Source organism: Mobula birostris, chromosome 14 (assembly GCF_030028105.1).
Source record: "Mobula birostris isolate sMobBir1 chromosome 14, sMobBir1.hap1, whole genome shotgun sequence".
NCBI lineage: Eukaryota > Metazoa > Chordata > Chondrichthyes > Myliobatiformes > Myliobatidae > Mobula > Mobula birostris.
The window spans coordinates 22,285,006-22,307,004 of record NC_092383.1 but is presented as its reverse complement, the minus strand read 5'-3'; the positions used below and the strand labels follow the sequence as shown (position 1 = coordinate 22,307,004).

The following is a 21,999-nucleotide window of genomic DNA, read 5'->3' as shown; positions in this document are numbered from 1 at the left end:
GTTTCATGTAGCACCATGGTCCTGGAAAATGTGGTCTCATTTTTACTATTTTCTGTACCAGCAGTTATGGTTGAAATGACAATAAAAAGTGACCTGACTTAACTTGACTTGACTTGACTTGATCAAACAAGAAAGCGCTTGCTTTTTTGATTCCTGAAAAAATGATAACATTTTATTGGATATAAATATTAAAATAGTACATTAGAAAGTCAATGTCCCAACTTTATCAAATTTCAGTAAAGTGTATTAATTAAAATACTTGTCTCTATTTTTAATCAATCTCATTTGGAATTGGAATTGGTTTATTATTGTCTCATTTACCAAGATACAATGAAAAGCTTGTCTTGCAAACTGCTCCTACTGATCAGATCATTACACAGTGCAATGAGCTACAACAAGGTAAAACAATGCAGAATAATCAGAGCATTGAGTATAGGAGTTGGGATGTAATGTTAAAATTGTACAAGGCATTGGCGAGGCCAAATTTGGAGTATTGTGTACAGTTCTGGTCACCGAATTATAGGAAGGATGCCAACAAAATTGAGAGAGTACAGAGGAGATTTACTAGAATGTTACCTGGGTTTCAGCACCTAAGTTACAGAGAAATGTTGAACAAGTTAGGTCTTTATTCTTTGGAGCGTAGGAGATTGGGGGGGGAGCTTGATAGAGGTATTTAAAATTATGAGGGGGATAGATAGAGTTGACATGGATAGGCTTTTTCCATTGAGAGTGGGGGAGATTCAAACAAGAGGACATGAGTTGAGAGTTAAGGGGCAAAAGTTTAGGGGTAACATGAGGGGGAACTTCTCTACACAGAGAGTGGTAGCTGTGTGAAACGAGCTTCCAGTAGAAGTGGTAGAGGCAGGTTTGATTTTGTCATTTTAAAAAAAATTGGATAGGTTTATGGACAGGAAAGGAATGGAGGGTTATGGGCTGAGTGCAGGTAGATGGGACTAGGTGAGAGTAAGTGTTCGGCACGGACTAGAAGGGTTGAGATGGCCTGTTTCTGTGCTGTAATTGGTATGTGGGTATATGGTTAAAGTGCACCAGCTTTGGTGAAAGTGCAGTGCAGGTAAACAATAAGGTGCAAACTCATCACAAGGTAGATTGTGAGGTCAAGAGTGTATCTTATACCAGGGAACCATTCAATAGTCTTTTATGAGGAGGGTAAAAGCTGATCTTGAGCTTGGTGGTACATGCTTTTGCATCTCTGTCCTCCCCCATCATGCAGAAGTGACAATGTCTGGGGTGAGTGTGGTCTTTAATTATGCTGGCAGCCTTACTGAGGCAGCAAGAAGTACAGACCATAGAGGGGAGGTTGGTTTCCATGATGTGCTAAACTATATCCATAATTTTCTGCAGTTTCTTGTGATCACGTGCAGAGCAGATGCACATCATGCCATTATGCATCTAGAAAAGATGCTTTCCGTGACGCATCAATAAAAAAAGCTTCGCTTCTCCAAGTTGCAGAGAAGGATAAGATAGTGGAGTGAATGATAGGATTTTTGAGTTCATGTAATTTAACATTTCTATGACACATTCAATTTAGTGCTATTTCCTAATAAAAACATCAAACTACAGAGAAAAAAAATTAAAAACCATATTTATTACAGGCAGAAAAGAGATCTGCTCGTAAAATGTCACCTTTACATTGGCACTTATTTACTGTATTCAAATTCTAGGAGCCAGTAGTTGAATTTTCACCTAATTCCAATCTTGACAACAGAATGAATTTTTTTCATGAGTTTATGAAGTTATTGTTGACACATTAAAAATGGATGTAATAGTGCCAACACGGAAAGCTAAACTTCGAGACTGATCTCTGCTGAATTTAGAAAGAAAAGCTCACAAAAAAATGGAAAATGCAGGGGATTGCAGATCAAACACCATCTGGCAGGAAAACATGACCGATGACATTTCAGGTATAAAGTCATTTGTTGGGCTATATGGTACTATAAATGAATAGCATTTAAGAAGAAACAGAACATGAGAAAAGTGCTAACACCAAAAGATAATTAAGTGCTCAGCTGGAAGGGCAAAATCAGGGAATGGTTAAAATTCAGAACTGATATGTCCAGAAAGCATAGTATGAAAAAATATCTAGAAAAAGAACAGATAAAGAAAAGTTTAAAAGGTGATTGGTAAATAGAATTAAGACTGATGAAATATTAGCAGAGTGGAGGAGGTTACAGGAATTTGAGTTTTATAGACACCTCTTTAAAATGGAATGTTTCCTCGTTATAAAGATGTTGAAGGCAAGATCTATTAAGGCAAATAGATAATATTCAGAACTGACAAAGTAATTTCAACGCTTGTGAAGTATTTGAGAGCTAATATATAGAATAACACAACTATATGCAATTAGTTTCAAAAAGGTAAGAAGCCATCTGTGGTATTACTTCAGTCTTAATGCTAACCTCATAGTCGGGGGGCACAGGATGTTGGGAAAGAGCAGGTATGAAGATTATTGACTCATTCATCACTCCATGTTTCAAATTCTTGACGATTGGTTATGGGCTTCAAACAACACAGCTTAGTTGTCTACTACATTTGGTGCTTCTCACTGCCTCCCTGACTGCTCCTATTATCTCCTCATTATCAGGTGGCAGCGTTGGTTCTCCTTTGTGTTGCTGCTTATCATCCTCCAGCAGTCCTTTACGAAAGGAAAAGATCATGGAAGCTACAAAACTGAGATGAATAAATTGCAATTACTTGAACTATATATGAACGGCCCAAGAAAAGTTGTTGGCTTAATGCACATTTAGGTGGATTAAACCCCCAGGGCCTGATTAAGTGCATTATTAAACCTTGTGGGAAACTGGGGAAGAAATTACAGAGGCCCTTGGCAGAAATACCTGCATTATCTTGAGCCACAGATGAGTTCCAGAGGACTGAAGTAGAGCTAATGTTGTACTGTTATTTAAGAAGGGCTGCAAAGACAAGCCAGGGAACTACTACAGGCTGGTGAGTCGGATATTAGTGGTGGGTAAGTTATTGGAGGGGGATTCTAAGACACAGGATTTACCTGCATTGGATAGCCAAGAACTGAACAGAGATAATTTAAATGTCTGTCTGAAGTTTTTTGAGGGGATAACCAAAGTAATTGATGAGGGTGTGGTGGTAAATGTTGTCTATATGGACTTTAGGAAAGTGCTTGACAAGATCCTGAATATAAGGTGAACCTAAAAGTTTAAGTTTGCATGGAATATGGGGAGCTAGCTAAGTGGATACATAATTTGCTTGATGGTAGTAAGCAGAGAGTGATGCCGAAAGGTCGTTTTCCAGTCTCAAGGCCTATGATTTGTGGAGTGCCATTGATGATTATCATTTATATAAATTATTTGGATGAGAATATACAAGGCATGGCTAGCAGGTTTGCTGATGACTCTCCTCCATTTTCAACATGTCTGCTCTCACCCCATCCCTCCACCGGCATACAAGGATTAGAGTTCTCTTTGTCCTGACCCACCACCCAATGCAGTGAGGTTCAACTGAAGCAACTGGTCTACAGCCTGCATTAGATTGGTACCACAGATATGAGCCTTTAGATGCTGCAAAGGATGGAGAAGTTTGGTTATTTTTACTGAGGGAAACAAATTTAAGAGAAGTTTTGACGTATACAGTATAGCCAATTCCAGTTAATTGGGGCACATCAGGATCAGTACATTTTGGCCCAATGAAGCGGTTGCCCCAATTAGCTGAAGTTTCATGGAAATAGTTAAAAAGGCATAAAAAAGACAAACTACCATTTCCCTGAGTAATAAATTATGTATTTAAATGAAATACAAAACAAAATAGAACACTACCAGCGCAAACACGAGGAATTCTGCAGATGCTGGAAGTTCAAGCAACACACATCAAAGTTGCTGGTGAACGCAGTAGGTCAGGCAGCATCTACCAGTGCTACTACAGCACTATGAAACTATATATTGGTTCCTGATAGTTATTGACAGAGGAATTCATTCAGTGTACACTGCCATGTTTGGGGGTCTAAGGAGTGGTAGCACCTATGGTGAAGTGACTTGTTGTGTTAATTCTGGGGCAGCTCACTTACCTTTGGTCCCCACCAGACACTCACCTCTCATCTGTGGCACCAAGAACTGTTCGCACACAACGGCGGCCACACCCCAGTACACCACGTCGACGAGCAAGCTAAATCATGTGGTGGTGGCCAGCAGGCTTCATATACCAGTGAAATAGGGACATGCCTGTCTTAGCATGTGAAGTCAGATCAACAGTGAGATCCAATGGCCAAGAAGGTGGTTCTACAACACTTGATGGATAGTGAATGGCATGATAAGGCACAGAAAAAGTCATGGTTAATCTCTGCAACCAAGGAAGACCCCAGTTGGTGACAACTACTCGTACCACTGGACATGGACTTGTGAGGTTGAGAGAGTGGACCTGTCCCAGTGCAGCAGCTCTTCCACTTTAAAAATTTTCCTACACAGGTCTCAAAGTCATCGTTGGATATGACAGACAACCAATCTCGCTGCCATGTTCTTTTGATTGACTGCAAATGATCAAAATTAGAGCAGACAACTAGTGCAGATAATGGTCTGCAGACAATGTTTTTGACAACTGCATCATCCAAATCTTCATTTTCAATGTAGCATTCAAGATTATTGTTGATACCTTCAAATTCTTTGTAGTTCCTCACTTGTTGGCAGTAAAATTTTCACTTCCGGTCGTTTCAGGCATCTTCAAGCCTGAATACTTGAAACCACAGTGAGCAAAACAATTCTAAATTATCTTGCTGCTTAGTTCTCAACAACTGTCCGTGACAAGAATCACTGCTTTTTGGACACAAACACATAAACTGATGCCATTTAAATGCTGTTCACTCTAAGCACAGTGTAGTGTCCAACAGCCAAAGAGGTTCGCACAACTGACGCTAGTTAGAAACTGTCCAGGAACAGTCTCCTGCCGCAATTAATCAGTACAGTGTCCCAAATAAACTAAGGGAATCCCAGCTATTTTCTCAGTTAGTTTTTATTCTTTAAGAGTTGTCCCAAGTAAGCAGCTACCCTGATTAACCGGTGGACCAATTAACCAGAATCCACTGTATTCAGATTCATCATAGTTTTTGGTAGGAACTAAGAAATCAAAATAATATGAGGGCAGCTTACATTGAGTGGGTTGAGAATGTTGAATTTATTACAAGTACAGCTTGAAAACCCCTCATCCGAAATGCTTGAGGCCGGAAGTGTTTCATCTTTTTCAGAGTTTGGAATATATAATGAAATAGGTTGGTACCACCATCATTTCCAACTCTGAATTTATGTGCTACCGGTAAGCAGTCTTTGTCTTACACTTTTTCATCTCACATATGTACTTAACAGTAAAAATTATTAAATACCTTTAATACAATGAAAATATAATGTGTGTAGGAAGATAAACACAGCACAGCAACGTTGGGAAAATATCTGAATCAGCTGTTGAACAACAACAAACAACAGCAGGCTTTCAGTCACCACCTACAATGCCGTGTTTTGATTAAAAGGTTACAATATTTGTATTTCACTTATGTTTTAGGTTTTATTTAAGGTATAAGAGCAATTAGCACTGTAGACTTGTTCTGGCGTTAGATTTTCATCAGAGACGATCTTAGCAAACTTATCAATGAATTTATCTGCTGCTTCATGAACAGCAGACACTTTAAATTTTAAAAAATCTTTTCTTAAATCTTTGCAACCAGCCTGCTGAATTATTCACAATGACCTTCAATTTTCAGTTCGTCACAATAGATCTTTTCTTGTTTCGTGATCAGCATACCGTTAAGCAGCACATGTTCACCCTTCTGCTCTCAAATTCATTCTTTCAATATATGACCAAGATCTTTATTTTTTTCTTTATGAAATGTTTTCCTATTTTTCATTAACTTCTCAGGACTGTCTGTGATGTGCATCACCTGGGAACCTTCCCAGCACCTTCTGGAATTTTCCATTTGTGATGCTATGTTAGCATTCAAAAAAAATTCGGATTTTGGAAATTCAGATAAGGCGTACTCAACATCTGACAGATGCAATAAATGTGTTTGGGGGAAGCTAGAAATCATATGAAAGAGAGTAGAATTGTGAGTTGTGCCGGTGGAATTAAATAAGAAAGACTTATTGGCTGGACTGGCTTTGACTGGAACATACATGCTAGCATGGACTGGCTAGGCCAGAGAGGCTGTTTCTATGCTACATTGCTTTCTACCTCAAAAATACAGTCTATTAACATCAGTGAATTTAATTCAGAGTCAGAGTATTCCATCATACTATTGCTACTATATCGTGTTTTAGGTGCTATATACCAGGAATGGATTTCTGGGCAAATGGCACTAATTCGTTGAACATTAAAAGAAAAACTATATTGCCTGGAAATCTGAAATAAAAGAAATGGAACATGCTGGAAACACTCAAACACATCTGTAGAAAGAGAAATAGTAAACATCTCAGGTCCAGGAGCTTTTGCCAGAACCAATTTACTCATTCATTTTGTCCGAGCTTCCAGCTCTGCCTCTTGAAAAGATTATGCTTTAACTTGATTCCACTAAAGAAAGAGTCCTGGGGATGATTAATAATGCAGAGATATTCTTGTTAAACTTTGTGAAGGTTTTTTGTCTTTTACTAAGCAGCTACAGGGCTAGAGATTAGCAAAGGAAATGCTCATGCTTCTACATAGAACATAGAGTAGTATAGCACAGTACAGGCCCTTCAGCCCACAATGTTGTGCCGACCCTCAAACCCTGCCTCCTATATAACCCCCAACCTTAAATTCCTCCATATACCTGTCTAGTAGTCTCTTAAATTTCACTAGTGTATCTGCCTCCACCACCGACTCAGGCAGTGCATTCCATGCACCAACCACTCTCTGAATAAAAAACCTTCCTCTAATATCCCCCTGAACTTCCCACCCCTTACCTTAAAGCCATGTCCTCGTGTATCGAGCAGTGGTGCCCTGGGGAAGAGGCGCTGGCTATCCACTCTATCTATTCCTCCTAATATCTTGTTCTCACACCTCTTTCAGCAATTCACAGAGCACTTTACACAAAATTAATACATTTGTAAAGTAATTCATTATTATAATATAGACAATTTCTATACAACCACAAATAATGTGATAATGTGACCAGATAAACATGAAGAATTCTGCAGATGCTGGAAATTCAAGCAACACACATCAAAGTTGTTGGTGAACGCAGCAGGCCAGGCAGCATCTCTAGGAAGAGGTACAGTCGGCATCTCGGCCGGAAACGTTGACTGTACCTCTTCCTAGAGATAATGACCAGATTATTTGTTTTGTTGATGATTGAAGGAACATGTTATCTCTATGATGCAAGAGGCCATTCTGCCCATCACATCCAAACTGGCTATTCTTTTTTATTGCTCTTTCCATTTATTCCATACAGTCTATTCATAGCTATTGGTAATGGAACAATGCAGAACAAGTTTCTTAATACAAATGTTTTTTCTTCTTAACAGCATGTGAATAATGGAAAATGCTATCCTGGATTTCGTAAAATTAGACAGGTTAAAAGTCTTGTAGTTAGGGATCTTCTTGAAAAGAGCGATCACAGTCAAAGTCAGAATTAAGTTTAAGATCTCTGGCTTAAGTCGTGAAATCTGTTGATTGAATGATTGAATTTCTCATAGAAATGCTGGGTGCAATAGTTCGATCTAAAATCAGTGTATTATGTCTATACTGTATCAGGGAGACTACAACTAGACGAGCGTGACAGTCATTTGAACGAGAGAGAGACGCGGGATATGGGGACAGCTTGGGAAAGGGATGTTGAAACCAAGATTGAATCAGTCATCATCTTTTTGAATGGCAGAGCAGGATGGATGGGCCGACTGAGCTAATTCTGCTTCATTTGTTGTTATAACTGAACTTCTGTGCTTCCAACATTTCTTCTTCGTTGCCTGAAATGCGCTTTGGGGAAATTGAAAGGGATGCTAACGATGCTACAAAAAATGTAAGTCTGTCTTTATTCTTTCTACATGACAAGTCAGCGCTGTAACGAAAACACTTTGAGGTGGAGGTAATAAACTTTCCCGAAGTTGCTGAGGGAGGACCATTACCGAGGCGACGACAGGCCTTCCTCCTCCTCCTCCTCAGACAGCGCCGAGTCCGTCTCCATGGCAACGTGCCCAGACTCAGGCGAGGAGAGCGGAAGTGAGGCGGGGCGACGTCAGAAGAGGAGGGGGGCGGGCTGTTGTTGGGACACGTGACCTGGCGGCGGGCCGGGTGGGGGATGGGCTTTGGGCAAAGTGGGGGGGAGGAGAGTGTTGTGTTTTGACAACATGGAGGCTGTGGAGTGACAAGAGGTCGGGACAGTTGGGCAGATAGGCGGAGGGTGGGGCCCACCACTGGAGGCACCTGCACTGTCACACTGCCCTCCCAGACACCGCATTAGCCTCGGCTGCTCTTAAGATTCCACCTCGGTGTGGAAGGGGAGGGGGGGACCCAATGACATCTCGGCGGTGAGGCGAGCCGGGGGCCGCCAGGGGCTGACGCCGGGGGAGGGAGGAGTTGGGGGGGGCTCGTCAGTTTACACCTCGGCCCCCCTCCCCCTCACCCTTACCCTCCCATCTCGAGGCTCGAAGTTGGACTGCGGGAAGAGACGGGCACGGCAGCTGCATCAACTCCGGAGCAAGCTGGACGACTGCCACAGCCGATCATGAAGTCAGACCGAGGTAATGGGCATTTTCTGCATCTATTAATACTGCTTCTGTCCAAAAGTTAATTATAATCTGCCCCGGGGGGCGAGGGATGTGGAATGCGAGGTGAGTTTTTATGTACTGTATTCGAACTCTGCAACTTTGGCTTTCAGAAGTTTAGGAAGCAGTTGGATGGATTGGGAAACAAACTTCACTGATCGGTTGGCTCCAGTGCATTTAGTTATTCAATGTTCGGTCACTCAAAATAACTGTGATGTATATTGGCGACGTGTCAGTCAGTCTAGCGGACTGTCATCGGCGATGATCGCCGATACTGAACGAAAACGAGCCAGTTTAAAAAGTACTCTCCTATTGGTCTTGGAGCTATAAATGGAGTAAGCCATACGTTTCACCCGTCTTGCATCATCACTGACTGTAGTAACAAGCTCCCTTTAACTACTATGGCAAAGTTTATATCATTTATCGTGTTCCGTGCTTTTTTTCTTGGCAACAAGATTTGTAGATCCTTGTAAACTATTTACTTCGTTTGGAAGTCCCTACGGATTTTGTATAATTTTGTATTTAATTTTCAGCCGAGTACATCTCTGCTGTAGTGTCACTTGCTGGCAAACCTAACAGCAACTCAGTGACACTGAATTTCCAAAGGAACTGGAGGATTTAAAAAATGACACGTCAAAGAAAGTAATTAAAATGTATCTTCTCAAGACATGCTTTATATGAAAAAATTTGTTTTTTTTTAAACACCCAGACCTCAACTTCATGTAATACTGAAAGCAAACACAGGTGCAGGGATGGCACTCTGCGCAATGATTGTCAAGGAGGAGATTCTGATTTTGGTTGGAGATGGTTTTGAGAGAATGGGTTGTAAAATATATAAAAAAAACTATTCCTGTGGTATTTACATCCAATGAGCTAAACATCTAGGGAAACTGGATGGAACAAAAGATGTTTCTTTCTTAAACAAGAGAAGATCTGCAGATGGTGGAAATCAAGATAATGCACAGTCCTGGTGAAGGGTCCCAGCCTGAAATGTCTGTTTACTCTTCCATAGTTGCTGGCCTGCTAAGTTCACCCAGCATTTTGTGTGTTTGTTTCTTAATATAGATATGGTAAAGAACATTACAGCATTTGGCAGGACTACTGTCAGCAGGGAAATTTATCCAGGTTTACTTGTAAATAGACAGCGTGTTCCTCATCATGATTTCAAGATCTGTATTGTGAAGATCCACCAGCTGATGTTACTGGACCGCATCCATCTGAAACATTGTTCTCTATAAAATGGAGCTATGCAGGAATCTTGATATACATGGCAGCATAGTGGTTAGGCATCCTGGGTTCAATTCCTGCTGCTGTTTGTAAGGAGTTTGTACATTCTCCCCCTGACCACGTGAGTTTCCTCACGCAGTCCAAAGGCATAACAGTTGATAGGTTAATTGATCATTATAAATTGCTCCGTGATTAGGCTAGGGTTAAATTGGAGGTTGCTGAGTGGCATGCCTCGAAGGGCCAGAAAGGCCTATTCTGTGCTGTATCTCAATAAATAAATAAATATCAGAATAGATAGGAACAAGCTTTACCAGAAACCTTCATCTGATTGTTGAGTATGGTTGGAATTTACAACTCATATTTTTATTGGAAAAGGATTATATAAAGATCTGTAAGAAAAAATTGCAGGGCTGCGGGGAAAGAGCCAAGTTGCGTCCTCTTACAAGTGAAGCAAGTTTGATGGACCAAATTGCTGCCTTCTGTGCCTTAACAATTCTATTTGAAAGATGGAGGAGAGCCTTGCTCCCTCCACACTGTCCCCTATGACACACATGCATTTCTTGCCCTTTAACACTCATTCTCGTCAAGTATTTTTTGCCACCTGTGGTTTTTTTTCCCCCATGCATTTGAAATAATCAACAGCTGACTTTTGGGTCTAACTATTTGTGTTACGAGACAGCTGTCAGATGTTTGAGATGATAGTCCAGGACCTATATCAGGAGGTTACTGTCATTAGGTCAGTCTGGGTTAGGATAAGGTCAGCAAAGTTTTGATTATTTGCGATCCTGCAACATGTAACTGGCTGGGATTTGAGAGTCACTGGTGAATGAACATTTTGCTTGCAGCTGCCTAATAGACTTCAGCACTGCGCCCCCCACAGGAGATCTGGGGAACTGTGTGAGAAGGCAGACAATTGTGGCTGCTACCAATGAGGTCGAGGAATCACCACTGAACTTCTCTAAATAAGGGAGTATAGATTAGGGTATGGATGTTAAATCTATCCAGCAACAAAGGAATTTTCACCAATAACAATAACAATTAAAATATGATGGAACAAACACAAAAAAAAACTTAGCAGATCGGGCAGCATCTGCGGAAATGAATAAACATTTGATGTTTATTCAACTGACCCTTCACCAGGACTGCTAATGAAGGGGGAAGATCCCAGAATCAGTAGGTGGGAGAGGGGAAGGAGTGCAAGTTAAAAGATAAGAGAATCTGCAGATGCTGGAAATCCAAGCAGCGCACACAAAATGTTGGAGGAACTCAGCAGACCAGGTAGCATCTATGGAAGAGAATAAGCATTAAGTGTTTCAGGATTGGAAGAAAAAGTTGAGGAGTCAGAGCAAGAAGTTGGGAGGGAAAGAAGTAGTACAAGGTAGTAGCGATAGGTGAAACTGGGAGAGGGGAAGAGTGAAGTAAAGAGCTGGGAAGTCAATTGATGAAAAAGATAAAGGGCTTAATAACGGGGTATCTGATAGGAGAGAGTAGGGGACCATGGAAGAAAGGGAAGGGGGAGGAGCACCAGAGGGAGAAATGGGCAGGTAAACAGATGAGGTGAGAGATGAAAATAGGAATGGTGAAGGGGGGAAATTACCGGAAGTTTGAGAAATCGATGTTCATGCCATCAGGTTGGAGGTTACCCAGATGAAATATAAGGTGTTTCTCCTTCAACCTGAGTGTGGCATCATCACAGTAGTAAGGGGGGCCGTGGACTGACATGTTGGAATGAGAATGGGAAGTAGAATTGAAGTGCTGGCCACTGGGAGGTCTCACTTTTTCTGGCGGAAGGAGCATAGGTGCTCAGAGAAGCGGTCTCCTCATCTATGTTGGGTCTCACCGATATACAGGAGGCCACACCGGGAGCACCGGATATAATAGATGACCCCATCAGACTCATGGGTGAAGTGTCGCTTCACCTGGAAGGACTGTTTGGGGCCCTGAGTGGTAGTGAGGGAGGAGGTGTAGGGACAGGTTTGGCACTTGTTCCGCCTGCAAGGGTAAGTACAGGAGGGAGATCAGTGGGGGGGGGGGGAATGAATGGACAAGGGAGTCACGTAGGGAGCAATCTCTGTTGAAAGTGGGGGGAGAGAAAGATGTGCTTGGTGGTGGGATCCCATTGGAGATTGCAGAAGTTATGGAGAATTATGTGCGGAATGATGGGGTGAGGGCTGAAGTGCGTGAAATGGAAGAGACGCGGGTGAGAGCAGCATTGAAGTAGAGGAAGGAAAGCCCCTTTCTTTGAAGCAGGACATCTCATTAATTCTGGAAAAAGATGATAGGTGAAGCCAGGTGGGTAGGGAATGAAGTAAGAAGCTGGAGGAGATGGGTAGAAAAGGTATAGGGCTGGAGAAGAAGGAATCTGATTGGAGATCGCCTCTACATGTGCTCCCTCCACATCTAAATAAGCTTCTTCTATTTGCATCTCAACTGTGAGCTTAGCATAAGCCACTCTCGTTCTTATCACTTCACCTCTGACACAGTTTTGTGCTGCAGCTATGCTGATTGTGCTTCATTTGAGCATCATATAACCGTGATTCATGAGCCACATTCTGACCTGACTTCCAGGTCTTTATGATCGATGTTGCTCGGGTTGGAAGCCGATATTATCATCTATGGCATTCAGATGCGTCTCCATTCCGTGGGCAATGCCTTTGAAGATGCATTATCTTTTCAGTCTACTGCCCTTGCAGTGCGTATGTACAAAGCTATGCACTGAGTTAAACATCTTCTCAAAAATCACCCAAGATGAGAGCTTTCTTCTGAGTTTTTAATGAGATCTTACCAAACACAGAATTGTTGCACACCTCAATATACTAATACTACCAATTATTCTCACAATTGGTGTTAACCAAAGTAATGCATACCTGCAACACTTCATAACTATGCTGTGTGAACAAGAATAAACTCGTGCCACAACAATATCTTAGTAATGATAAGCAATAAACATAATACTTTGTTCAAAATATATCTACTGAATATTTACCAATATCAACAAAAACTTAAGACTTGCAGATATTGTTGTTTCATGGGCAAATAAAAAGAGGATGGAAATGAATGTTTTTCCACTATGTGCTTCAAATCAAGTAAAAATTACCCATGTAGGCAATGATATAAAAATCAGCTTGTGTACTGGAAGTGATGTTTATACAAAATGAGCTGTGACTCTAGAAGTCAGAATAGCAGGTGAGAAGAGGTAAGGAGGGACCCAGGGTGGGGAAATGAGGAAGAGGGATGGGGGAAGGAGAAAAGAATTAACAGAAGAAGGAGAAATCAATGTTCGTGCCATCAGGCTTGAGGTGACTTAGGCAGAATATAAGGTGTTGCTCCTCGAACCTGAGAATGACCTTATCATGGAAGAAGAGGAGACCATGGACTGATATATCAGAATGGGAATGGAGACTGGAATTGAAATGGTTGACCACTGGGAAACCCTGCTTTTTGTGGATGGAGCAAAGGTACAGAACAACATCAGGAGCACTGTATACGATTGACAACCCCAACAGATTCACAGGTGCAGTGTTACCTCACCTGGAAGGACTGTTTGGGGGCCTGAATGGAGGTGAGCGAGGAGGTGAACGGGCAGGTGTAGCACCACTGTCACATGCAGGTATAAATGGGGAGGGATGAATAGTCAAGGGAATCGTGGAGGGTGTGGTCCCTGTGGAAAGTGGAGAATTGGGGGTGAGGTAACGATTAGTTTGATGGTAGGGTCCTGTTGAAGATGGCAGAGAATGATGTGTTGGATGTGGAAGCTCATGGGGTGCTATGTGACGACAGGAGGAACCCAATTCCTATTATGGCAGGAAGATGGGGTGAGTGCAGATGTCTGGAGAATGGAAGAGATGCAGGTGAGGGCAGCATCACTGGTAGAGAAAGGGAAACCCCATTCTTTGAAGAAGGAAAACATCTCTGATATCTTGGAAAGGAAAGCCTCATCCTGGAAAGATGCGGTGGAGACAAAGGAACTAAGAAAAGGGAATAGCATTTTTACAGGAGACAGGGTAGGAAGAGCCAGGAAGAGTCAAGATAGCCATGGGAATCGGTAGGTTTATAAAAGATTTGGTAGGCAGTTTGTCCCCAGAAATGGATACAGAGAGATCAAGAAAGGGGAGAGGGGTGTTAGAAAGGGACCAAGTGAATTTAAGTGCAGTGCGGAAGTTGAAGGCAAAGTTGATGAAATCGACAAGCTCAGCATGGGTGTGTAAAGCAGCACCAATGCACTTGGTGATGTAGCGTGGAAAGAGGTGGGGAGCATTACCAGGGATGGGTGGCACATGGACTGCACATAACCAATGAAAAGGCAGGCATAGCTGGGGCCCATGTAGATGCCCATGGCTACATCTTGAGTTTGGAGAAAGTTGGAGGAATCGAAAGAGAAATTGTTGAGGGTGAGGTGCATTTCCACTAGACGGAGCAGGGTGGTTGTGGAAGGGAACTGGTTGGGCCTGTTGTCAAGAAAGAAGCGGAGAGCTTTAAGGCCTTCTCGATGGGGGATAGAAGTATATAAGGACTGTACGTCCCTAGTGAAAATGAGGTGATCAGGATTAGGAAATTGAAAGTTGTTGAGATAGAGAGCATGTGAAATTTTGTGGATGTAGGTGGGAGGGGAGTAAACCAAGGGGGATAAAATGGAGTCAAAGTATGCTGACTGAGTTCAGTAGGGCAGGAGCAAGCAGATTCAGTGGACTAATCCGGGCAGTGTCGTTTGTGGATCTTCAGTGAGAGGTAGAGATGAGCAGTGCAGGGCAAGGGAACTGTGAGGTTGGTGACAATGAATAGGTGATCTCTAGGGTTGATGAGGTTGGTGAGGGTGCAGGAAACAGTGGCCTGATGGATCTGAATAGGGTTCTTTTTCAAGGGGTAAGTAAGAGGAGGTGTCTTGAGAGTTCCTGCCTGGCCTCAGCAAGGTACAGGTCAGTCTACCAGACTAAAGCAGCAACCCCTTTGTCTGTGGGTATGATGGTGAAGTTGGGATTGGTGCAGAGAGAGTAGAGGGCAGTGCATTGAGGATGGAGTAAATTTCGAAGAGAAAGGAGTGCTGAAGTTGTGGCTGTTGATGTCTCATTATCAATTAGAGATGAAAAGATACAGAGCAGGCAGAAAACTAGAGCAGGGTATCCAAGAAGAGGAGGAGGGTTGGAGACAGGAAAAGGTGTCATCTGTGCAGGGTGGGGAATCCTTGCCAGAGAAGTAGACTTGGAATTGGAGGTGATGGAAGAATAGTTTCCATCATGGTGGACTTGGAACTCGTTGAGGTGTGGGCAAAGAGGGACAAAGGTAAGGCCCTTTCTGAGGACAGTATTCCACCTCAGAGGAAGGTCAGAGGGAATGGTAAAGTCACTGCAGGGATTAGAGCTGGGATCGGGGCGGGGGGGAGGGAAGGAGAGTTGTTGGCATCAGCTAAGAGGGAAGGGTTTGGGTGTATAGGGAATGTAGGGTGTCAGGAAGATTACAAGGAAGATAGGATGGGAGGAAATGCATAAGTAACTTTTATTTGACAATAATTAAGACATAAAATATATTAATTAGTAAATTCTCATGCACAGATGTACAAGTCTAACTTTCTCTGGAACATTTATTACGTAGTGAGCAAATACCTTGTACACTTTGGCATTGATATTGTGAATTGTAGAGGAACAGAAAGCTGCGACAAACAGCTTTGTGATTTTTGTATTGAACTGTGCTTAAAATTACTGTCATAACGAATTGTATACTGACAGCCCAAGAATTATTCCTAATAAAAATTTGAGTCTTTATGTCCTTGGAGATAGGCAAACCAATAGTATCATTTGAAGATCTCATTGAAGATTTACTATGTCATTAAATTAGCCATTCCTGTCCATGATTGGAGAGTTTGTAAAGGAGTTTTTGTTGATTATTTTCTTGAAAGTTGACTGATCTTAATATTATTGAGTAAGTTTGAAATTATTTTTAATCAAAACTTCTGTAAATAATTGGTATTTGCTTTTCAGTTTGTCTCTAACTTCAGTGCCTGTCATAAAAATATTGTAATAAAGAGATGAGCTGGAAGCTAGATTTTTTTCATTTCAAAAATAAACTACAGTATATTCATAAAAATATATACAATAAATATAAAGAGTGCATGGCTTTCTTTATAATCATACTGTCATTGAGTGTATACATTCATATTATTGAGACTATGCATTTGTCATGTCAATGCAGTCTATGAACAAGGCATTATTCCATCCGTGATACAAAATTCAAGTGTTTAAGACTATTTTAAATACGTCCCTCAGGGTATAGTGGCAGCAGGACCTTAGAATGTCATTCTTCATGTGTTAGGTGCACTGGTACTTTTTCAGCATCTCCTTACAGATATGAAACTAGAAGACCAACAAGTGTTGGCTTACACTCATTTAATGGTCTTCCAGCAGCACTTGATGTTTGTCTCATTGTGAGGTCCTGGGAACAGTCTGTTGATGAGAGTACTCTGTTTTACAGTTGCTTGGGATGAATGTTGATAAAGACCCTTGCATCCTTTTCCAAACCTTCTTTGTAAATCCATAGTCTGCATTGTCTCATCCTTATCACTACTGTCCTGATGGCAGAATGCATTGGGAGTGAGACTCTGACTGTACAGTAAGGATCTGACGAAGAGGATCGAGCCAAGGAAAATCCTGATGCTTGTTGGTGAGTTCTGGCAAAAAGCATTCTGCAAAATGGTTTCAGCAGTCTGTGTAGAAAACCATTCATTGTGTCCTCCTTCCAAAGTGCCTGGAAGAGGTCCTGTGCAGACCACTGTCTGATGGATTTTTTCATTAAGGGCAGGTAGTGCGCCATTGTCCAACTAAGTGGACCATTTGCAAGCAACAAGATCAGGCCCATCCTTTGCATCACTAGGGTCTGGTAGAACCTTAGCATGTAGTGACACTTGATGTTGTAGAGACTTTGGTTTGTGCACACACAAAGGTGGCTATCAGGATGAGGGCAAGTGTGGTTATGCTCTCCCCTCCTTTTTGTGCATCTCACCTTATTGGACATTATTGGACTTTGGATCCCCTGATGAAGCAGAAGATGGCCAGTTGTCTGAGGAGAGGAATGGGCTATAGGCAACATCTATGCCAAGTACAGCACTATGGAGACCATATTGCATCTGATGGCCAGGCTCTTGTCTGTCATCTAGAGAGAGCACCACTCTCACAGTCTCAGTTTTTTCATTTAACCATGCCTATCTGCTTATGTCAATTTTTGTTACATGACTCAGCTCTTCCAAGTTAGATCTCAATCACCTTCAGGTGGTCAGATGGTTCTGAGGGAGACAGTGCACCATTTAAGCCAGTTGCTGAAAATCATGGATTTGTTCTTCCTGCTCTGTCCCCTGATGCCACCTCACACCCGTTATAGACTGACCTTGGATCCATGCAGAAGATGGCGACTTTTCCACATATGGGTAGAGCACAAGTTTGGTCTAGTTGAATAATCAGAATCAGGTTTAATATCACCGGCACATGTCCAACTACAGACTTAGCCCAATTGGTGATAACCTTGTAGTTCCATTCAACAGTGACATGGATTTCTGATTCATGATTCACGTGCCCAGATTCATTAAGAGTTACAGCACACCCTAAGTTGTCCTGTGTGCAACATGTACACTTCTCCATTTGCAAACACCCAGAGCAGGTAGATGATGGTTCAATCTTCACTGCAACTTTGATAAGTTGTTTACGTGCAGATTCCAAAGAGCTCCTTAATATTGCTGCAGTTGAAGTAATGAGACAGGAAATTCAATGCATCTGTGGCTGGAATATGTAGATTAAATGTGCACAGAAGCCTCTTGTTGCTTCTGCGTGAGGAGAATAAAGAGCAGCTGCCACTTGACTGGATAATTCTAGGTTAGAGAGCCAACTTGTCCTGTGTAAACCTGCCCAGTAGCAAAATAATCCCTGCAGTGATAGAACTTCTCTCTTTTCAAAAAAAAAAATTAGCAACAAAATGTAGTGATAATGAGTTGTATTTCACCCAGTGCTTTCATAATAAGAGCATTATAGTGTTAACATTATGGAATGGAGAGCAATCCTATAGCTGTCTTCACATGTATGATCTCTTTATTAGGTTAAAATCTAAAGAATAAATATATTGTTTATAAGTAATATAAGCCCAGTGGTCACTGGGTGTACACCTATAGACTGTTCATTAATCAGCCAATCATGTGGTTGCCATATTCACTCAGTGGCCACCTTATTATGCATTCTGTGCATCTGTTCGTTAATATGACTATCTACTCAGGCAATCATGTTGCAGCAACTCAAAGGCACAAAAGCATGTAGATATGATCAAGAAGTCCATTTGTTGTTTAAGCCAAACATCAGAATGGGGAAGAAATGTGATTGAAGTGACTTTGAATGTGGAATGATTGTTTGTGGTATTGTTTGAGTATCTCAGAAACTGCTGATCTCCTGAGATTTTCATGCACAACAGTGTCTAGTGTTTACAGAAAACGGGGCAAGAAACAAAATGCCTTGTTAATGAGAGAGATCAGAGGAGAATGGCCAGACTGGTTCAAGCCAAGAAGTATTTGACAGGTGACAGTAACTCAGATAACCACATGTTGCAACAGTGGTTTGCAGAAGAGCATTTCTGAACTCACAACACATTGAATCTTGAAGTGGATGGGCTACAGCAGCAGAAGACCATTAGTCACTTTATTAGGTACGGGAGGCACAACATGAGAAGAAATCTCTTCACCAGAGAAGAATGAATCTTTAATATTTATTCTAGATAGATGTGGAGGCAAAGTCACTGTAGATAATCAACAAGAGATTGGTATCAAGGTATGAATGTGGGAAAGTGCACAATGTGAGGTTCAAGGTCACCCACGTACTTGTAGAGCAGGTATAAGCAATCAAGTGTCTTCCAAACAGCAGAGTGAGACCATGTACACAGAACTGGGTGCGAGTAAAAATCGAGACCAAGTGAGGAACTGAAGGGGTGAACAGTGTTTTTATTTTTTTAAAAGCAGGAAGGGTGGTGGCAAGCAGACAGAGCAGAGTTGGGCAGTTTAGACAGAAATGTTTTATTTTTTTGGCATTTTAAGTTAAGCAGGAGGTTCTGAGATTCAGTTTGAAAAAATTGGTTTGTTGAGTAACATAATATAGAATCAGCTCAGTTAATGACCAATCTTTAATTATTTTCCTTAAAAAAGAGGTACATTTCTTGGAAAAAAGTAACAATCAGCCATCTGTGTTTAAATCTCATTTCAGCTGATTTCAGCATGTGTCTAACTGAAGGTACTTTCAGCACCTGTTACTCTGGAATATAACCTTATCAAAAGCAAATGTTTAAAAAAAATCCTTAAACTCTTTTACATGTATACAGATTTGAGGTTTAATCTGCAGTTTTTGCCTGATACTTGTTTATAAGGATCTGGATGTTATTTTACAGGAATCCTGCACTTGTTTTGGAAAAAAAATTGAAAGGTGGGGCACTGTAACAGACTGTGCCTCTGGCCAAGAGAAGTATGGTCATGGGAACTCTTTGTAGCAATAATTACTGTTGGTCATGTACCCAGTATACTTAGGGACCAACAACAAATATTATTTTGAATTTTAAAAAAGTGTCAGATTCAGGTTTAATATCACTGGCAAAATGTCATAAAATTTGTTGTTTTGTGGTGGCAATACATAACAATACATAATGATAAAATAACTATACATTACAATAAGAAGTATATATTTTTTAAAACTGCAAAAAGAGAGAAAAATAGTGAAATAGTGTTCATGGATTCATTGTCCATTCAGAAATTTGATGGTTGAGGGCAAGAAGCTGTTCCAGAGACATTGAGTGTATGTCTTCAGGCTCCTGCACTTTCTCCTTGATAGTAGCAATGAGAAGAGGGGATATCCTGGGTGATGGAGGTCTTTAATGATGGATGCCGCCTTTTTTGAGGCATTGCCTTTTTTTTGTAAGTGCCCATGATGAAGCTGGCTGAGTTTACAACTTTTACAACTTTCTGCAGCTTTTTCCAATCCTGTGCAGTGGCCCCTCAATACCAGACAGAATTGCCTCAAAAGGAAGAGACAGTGGATGATGATTAGTTATCTGGTGTTTGTACTTAACGGAGTATTAATCATCCTAGCTGACTTCAGACTTGCATTAACCCAATGTAATAGGATATGGCTTTCACCACCTAGCAACAACTTTGTGTATCTGTCATCTTAACGTCATTTCCTGCTGTTTGGGCAGCTGTCAAGATTATTGTGCTGTGAAGGTCAGGAGGATAGCAACATTTTTCTGTTTGGGTGATTTGTTTACAAGTATAGCAGTTTTGTTAAAGGATTGAGGGATATGCACTGGTGTGTTTGCAAATAGGAATCTGAAGCCTTGTCTAGAACGTAAAATAAGTAGTTGCAACAGATTTCAACCGATAGCTTTTCTTCCCATCAGTTCCTATAATGTTTTAAGTGAAACACGAATCAAAAGGTTCAGGATCAATTATTCCTTGTGAATGGATTTTTCCCATCAACTAGTTCCAATTAAATTAAGTTTAATTCAGTAATATATTAACCTAATTTTGTGCTTCATTTGTTTTCACCATATATGGCAGATCTGTACCTGAATTAAGCAAATATAAAAGTAGTCATTCAGTAACTAAATGGAGAAGTATCAATGTTGCCTCCAGCCAGTGGTGTAGTGGTAGACTTTGAGGCAAGTGGTCCCGGGTTCGAATCTAGCCAGCTCCTTGCACACTTTCCATCCATGCTGGGTTGAGCATTGAGCTAACAAGTCAGCCTTGTAAAAAAACAGACAAAATGCTAAAGAAACGGCAAGGTTGCCACCAAATGAGCCACAATGCGTGAAGAGGAATGACAATCAGTGTTTCCTTGCATGTTTAGTTTCCTGCTTCAACTTAATTTGTCAGCTGTGGTCAGGATGGAGAAGACCACAATGCATGCAATTTTTAATCACTAGAGTTCTGAAGACGTTTTGAATAATGTGATATGAGGTAAAGACTACAAATTCTAGAGAAAAATTTCTAATTCACTCCTACTACCAAAAACATATGAAGTTGTCAATACCATTGAATACTTTCCAGAATTTATCCAAAACTAGTTTAACCCAGTGGGTTCAAGCCCTATTTAAGGACATACACCTGTAATCAAGACTGATATTTCTTGAGACATTAAAGGTCTAATGACATTGATGAAATGCAGTAGAGGTCTACTTTTATTCAATAAAGCATTGAATATAATGGAGAGGGACTTCCTACTGAGGTCATGAGTTATGTACAGTACATTCCCTCAAACTGCAATCTCTTTCTTGGCATGCCTGTTCCTCCTCTTCCTATATTCTCCCTCCTTTCACCCTGATTTCTCCATTCACTCTCTGTTTTCTCTCCATTCTCTTGCTTTATCCTTCCCCTGTTTTAGGCACTCCTCATCCCTCATATGTCCTGTCCTGCCTTCACTTCTATGCCCAAATTTAATTCATTTTCCTTTCTGTCTTCCTCCTCCACTTTGGTTTAGTTGGCTCTGAAGTAGCTAATGAGGGCAGTGTGGAAAGTGTCGACTCTTCTGCAGAATGAGGTGCCTGAGAGGGTGAACAAGTAATTAGTGAAATCATGCATTCCTTCCAACTGCAGCAGGGCTCTGTTGCTTCTCCATTTTGAGTGCTAATGGGGTTCATAGCTCCCAAGAGTCAGTGGTATTGTGACATTTCAATAATCAGTAGGTGCAGGAGTAAGCCATTCAGCCCTTCGAGCCAGCACCACCATTCACTGTGATCATGGCTGATCATCCACAATCAGTACCCTTTTCCCATATCCCTTCACTCCGCTATCTTTAAGAGCTCTAGCTAACTCTTACTTGAAAGAATCCAAAGAATTGGCCTCTACTGCCTTCTGAGGCAGAGCATTCCACAGAACCACAACCCTCTGTGTGAAACTCCGTTCTAAATGGTCTACCCCTTATTCTTAAACTGTGGCCTCTGGTTCTGGACTCCCCCAACATCGGGAACATGTTTCCTGCCTCTAGCTTGTCCAATCCCTTAATAATCTTATATGTTTCAATCAGATCCCCTTTCATCCTTCTAAATTCCAGTGTAT

The 21,999-nt window shown here is 41.3% G+C and overlaps 1 protein-coding gene across 1 annotated transcript in view; it reads left to right on the top strand.

Moving 5' to 3' along the window:
- The first annotated feature begins 8,270 nt into the window (after positions 1–8,270).
- The window catches only part of atosa (atos homolog A), an 84,355-nt gene continuing 70,626 nt past the window's right edge, over positions 8,271–21,999 (top strand). Inside the window, exon 1 of the mRNA XM_072278220.1 lies at positions 8,271–8,684. Coding sequence (XP_072134321.1) covers positions 8,669–8,684 — 16 coding nt within the window. The 5' untranslated portion in view covers positions 8,271–8,668. The remainder of the gene's footprint in view (positions 8,685–21,999) is intronic.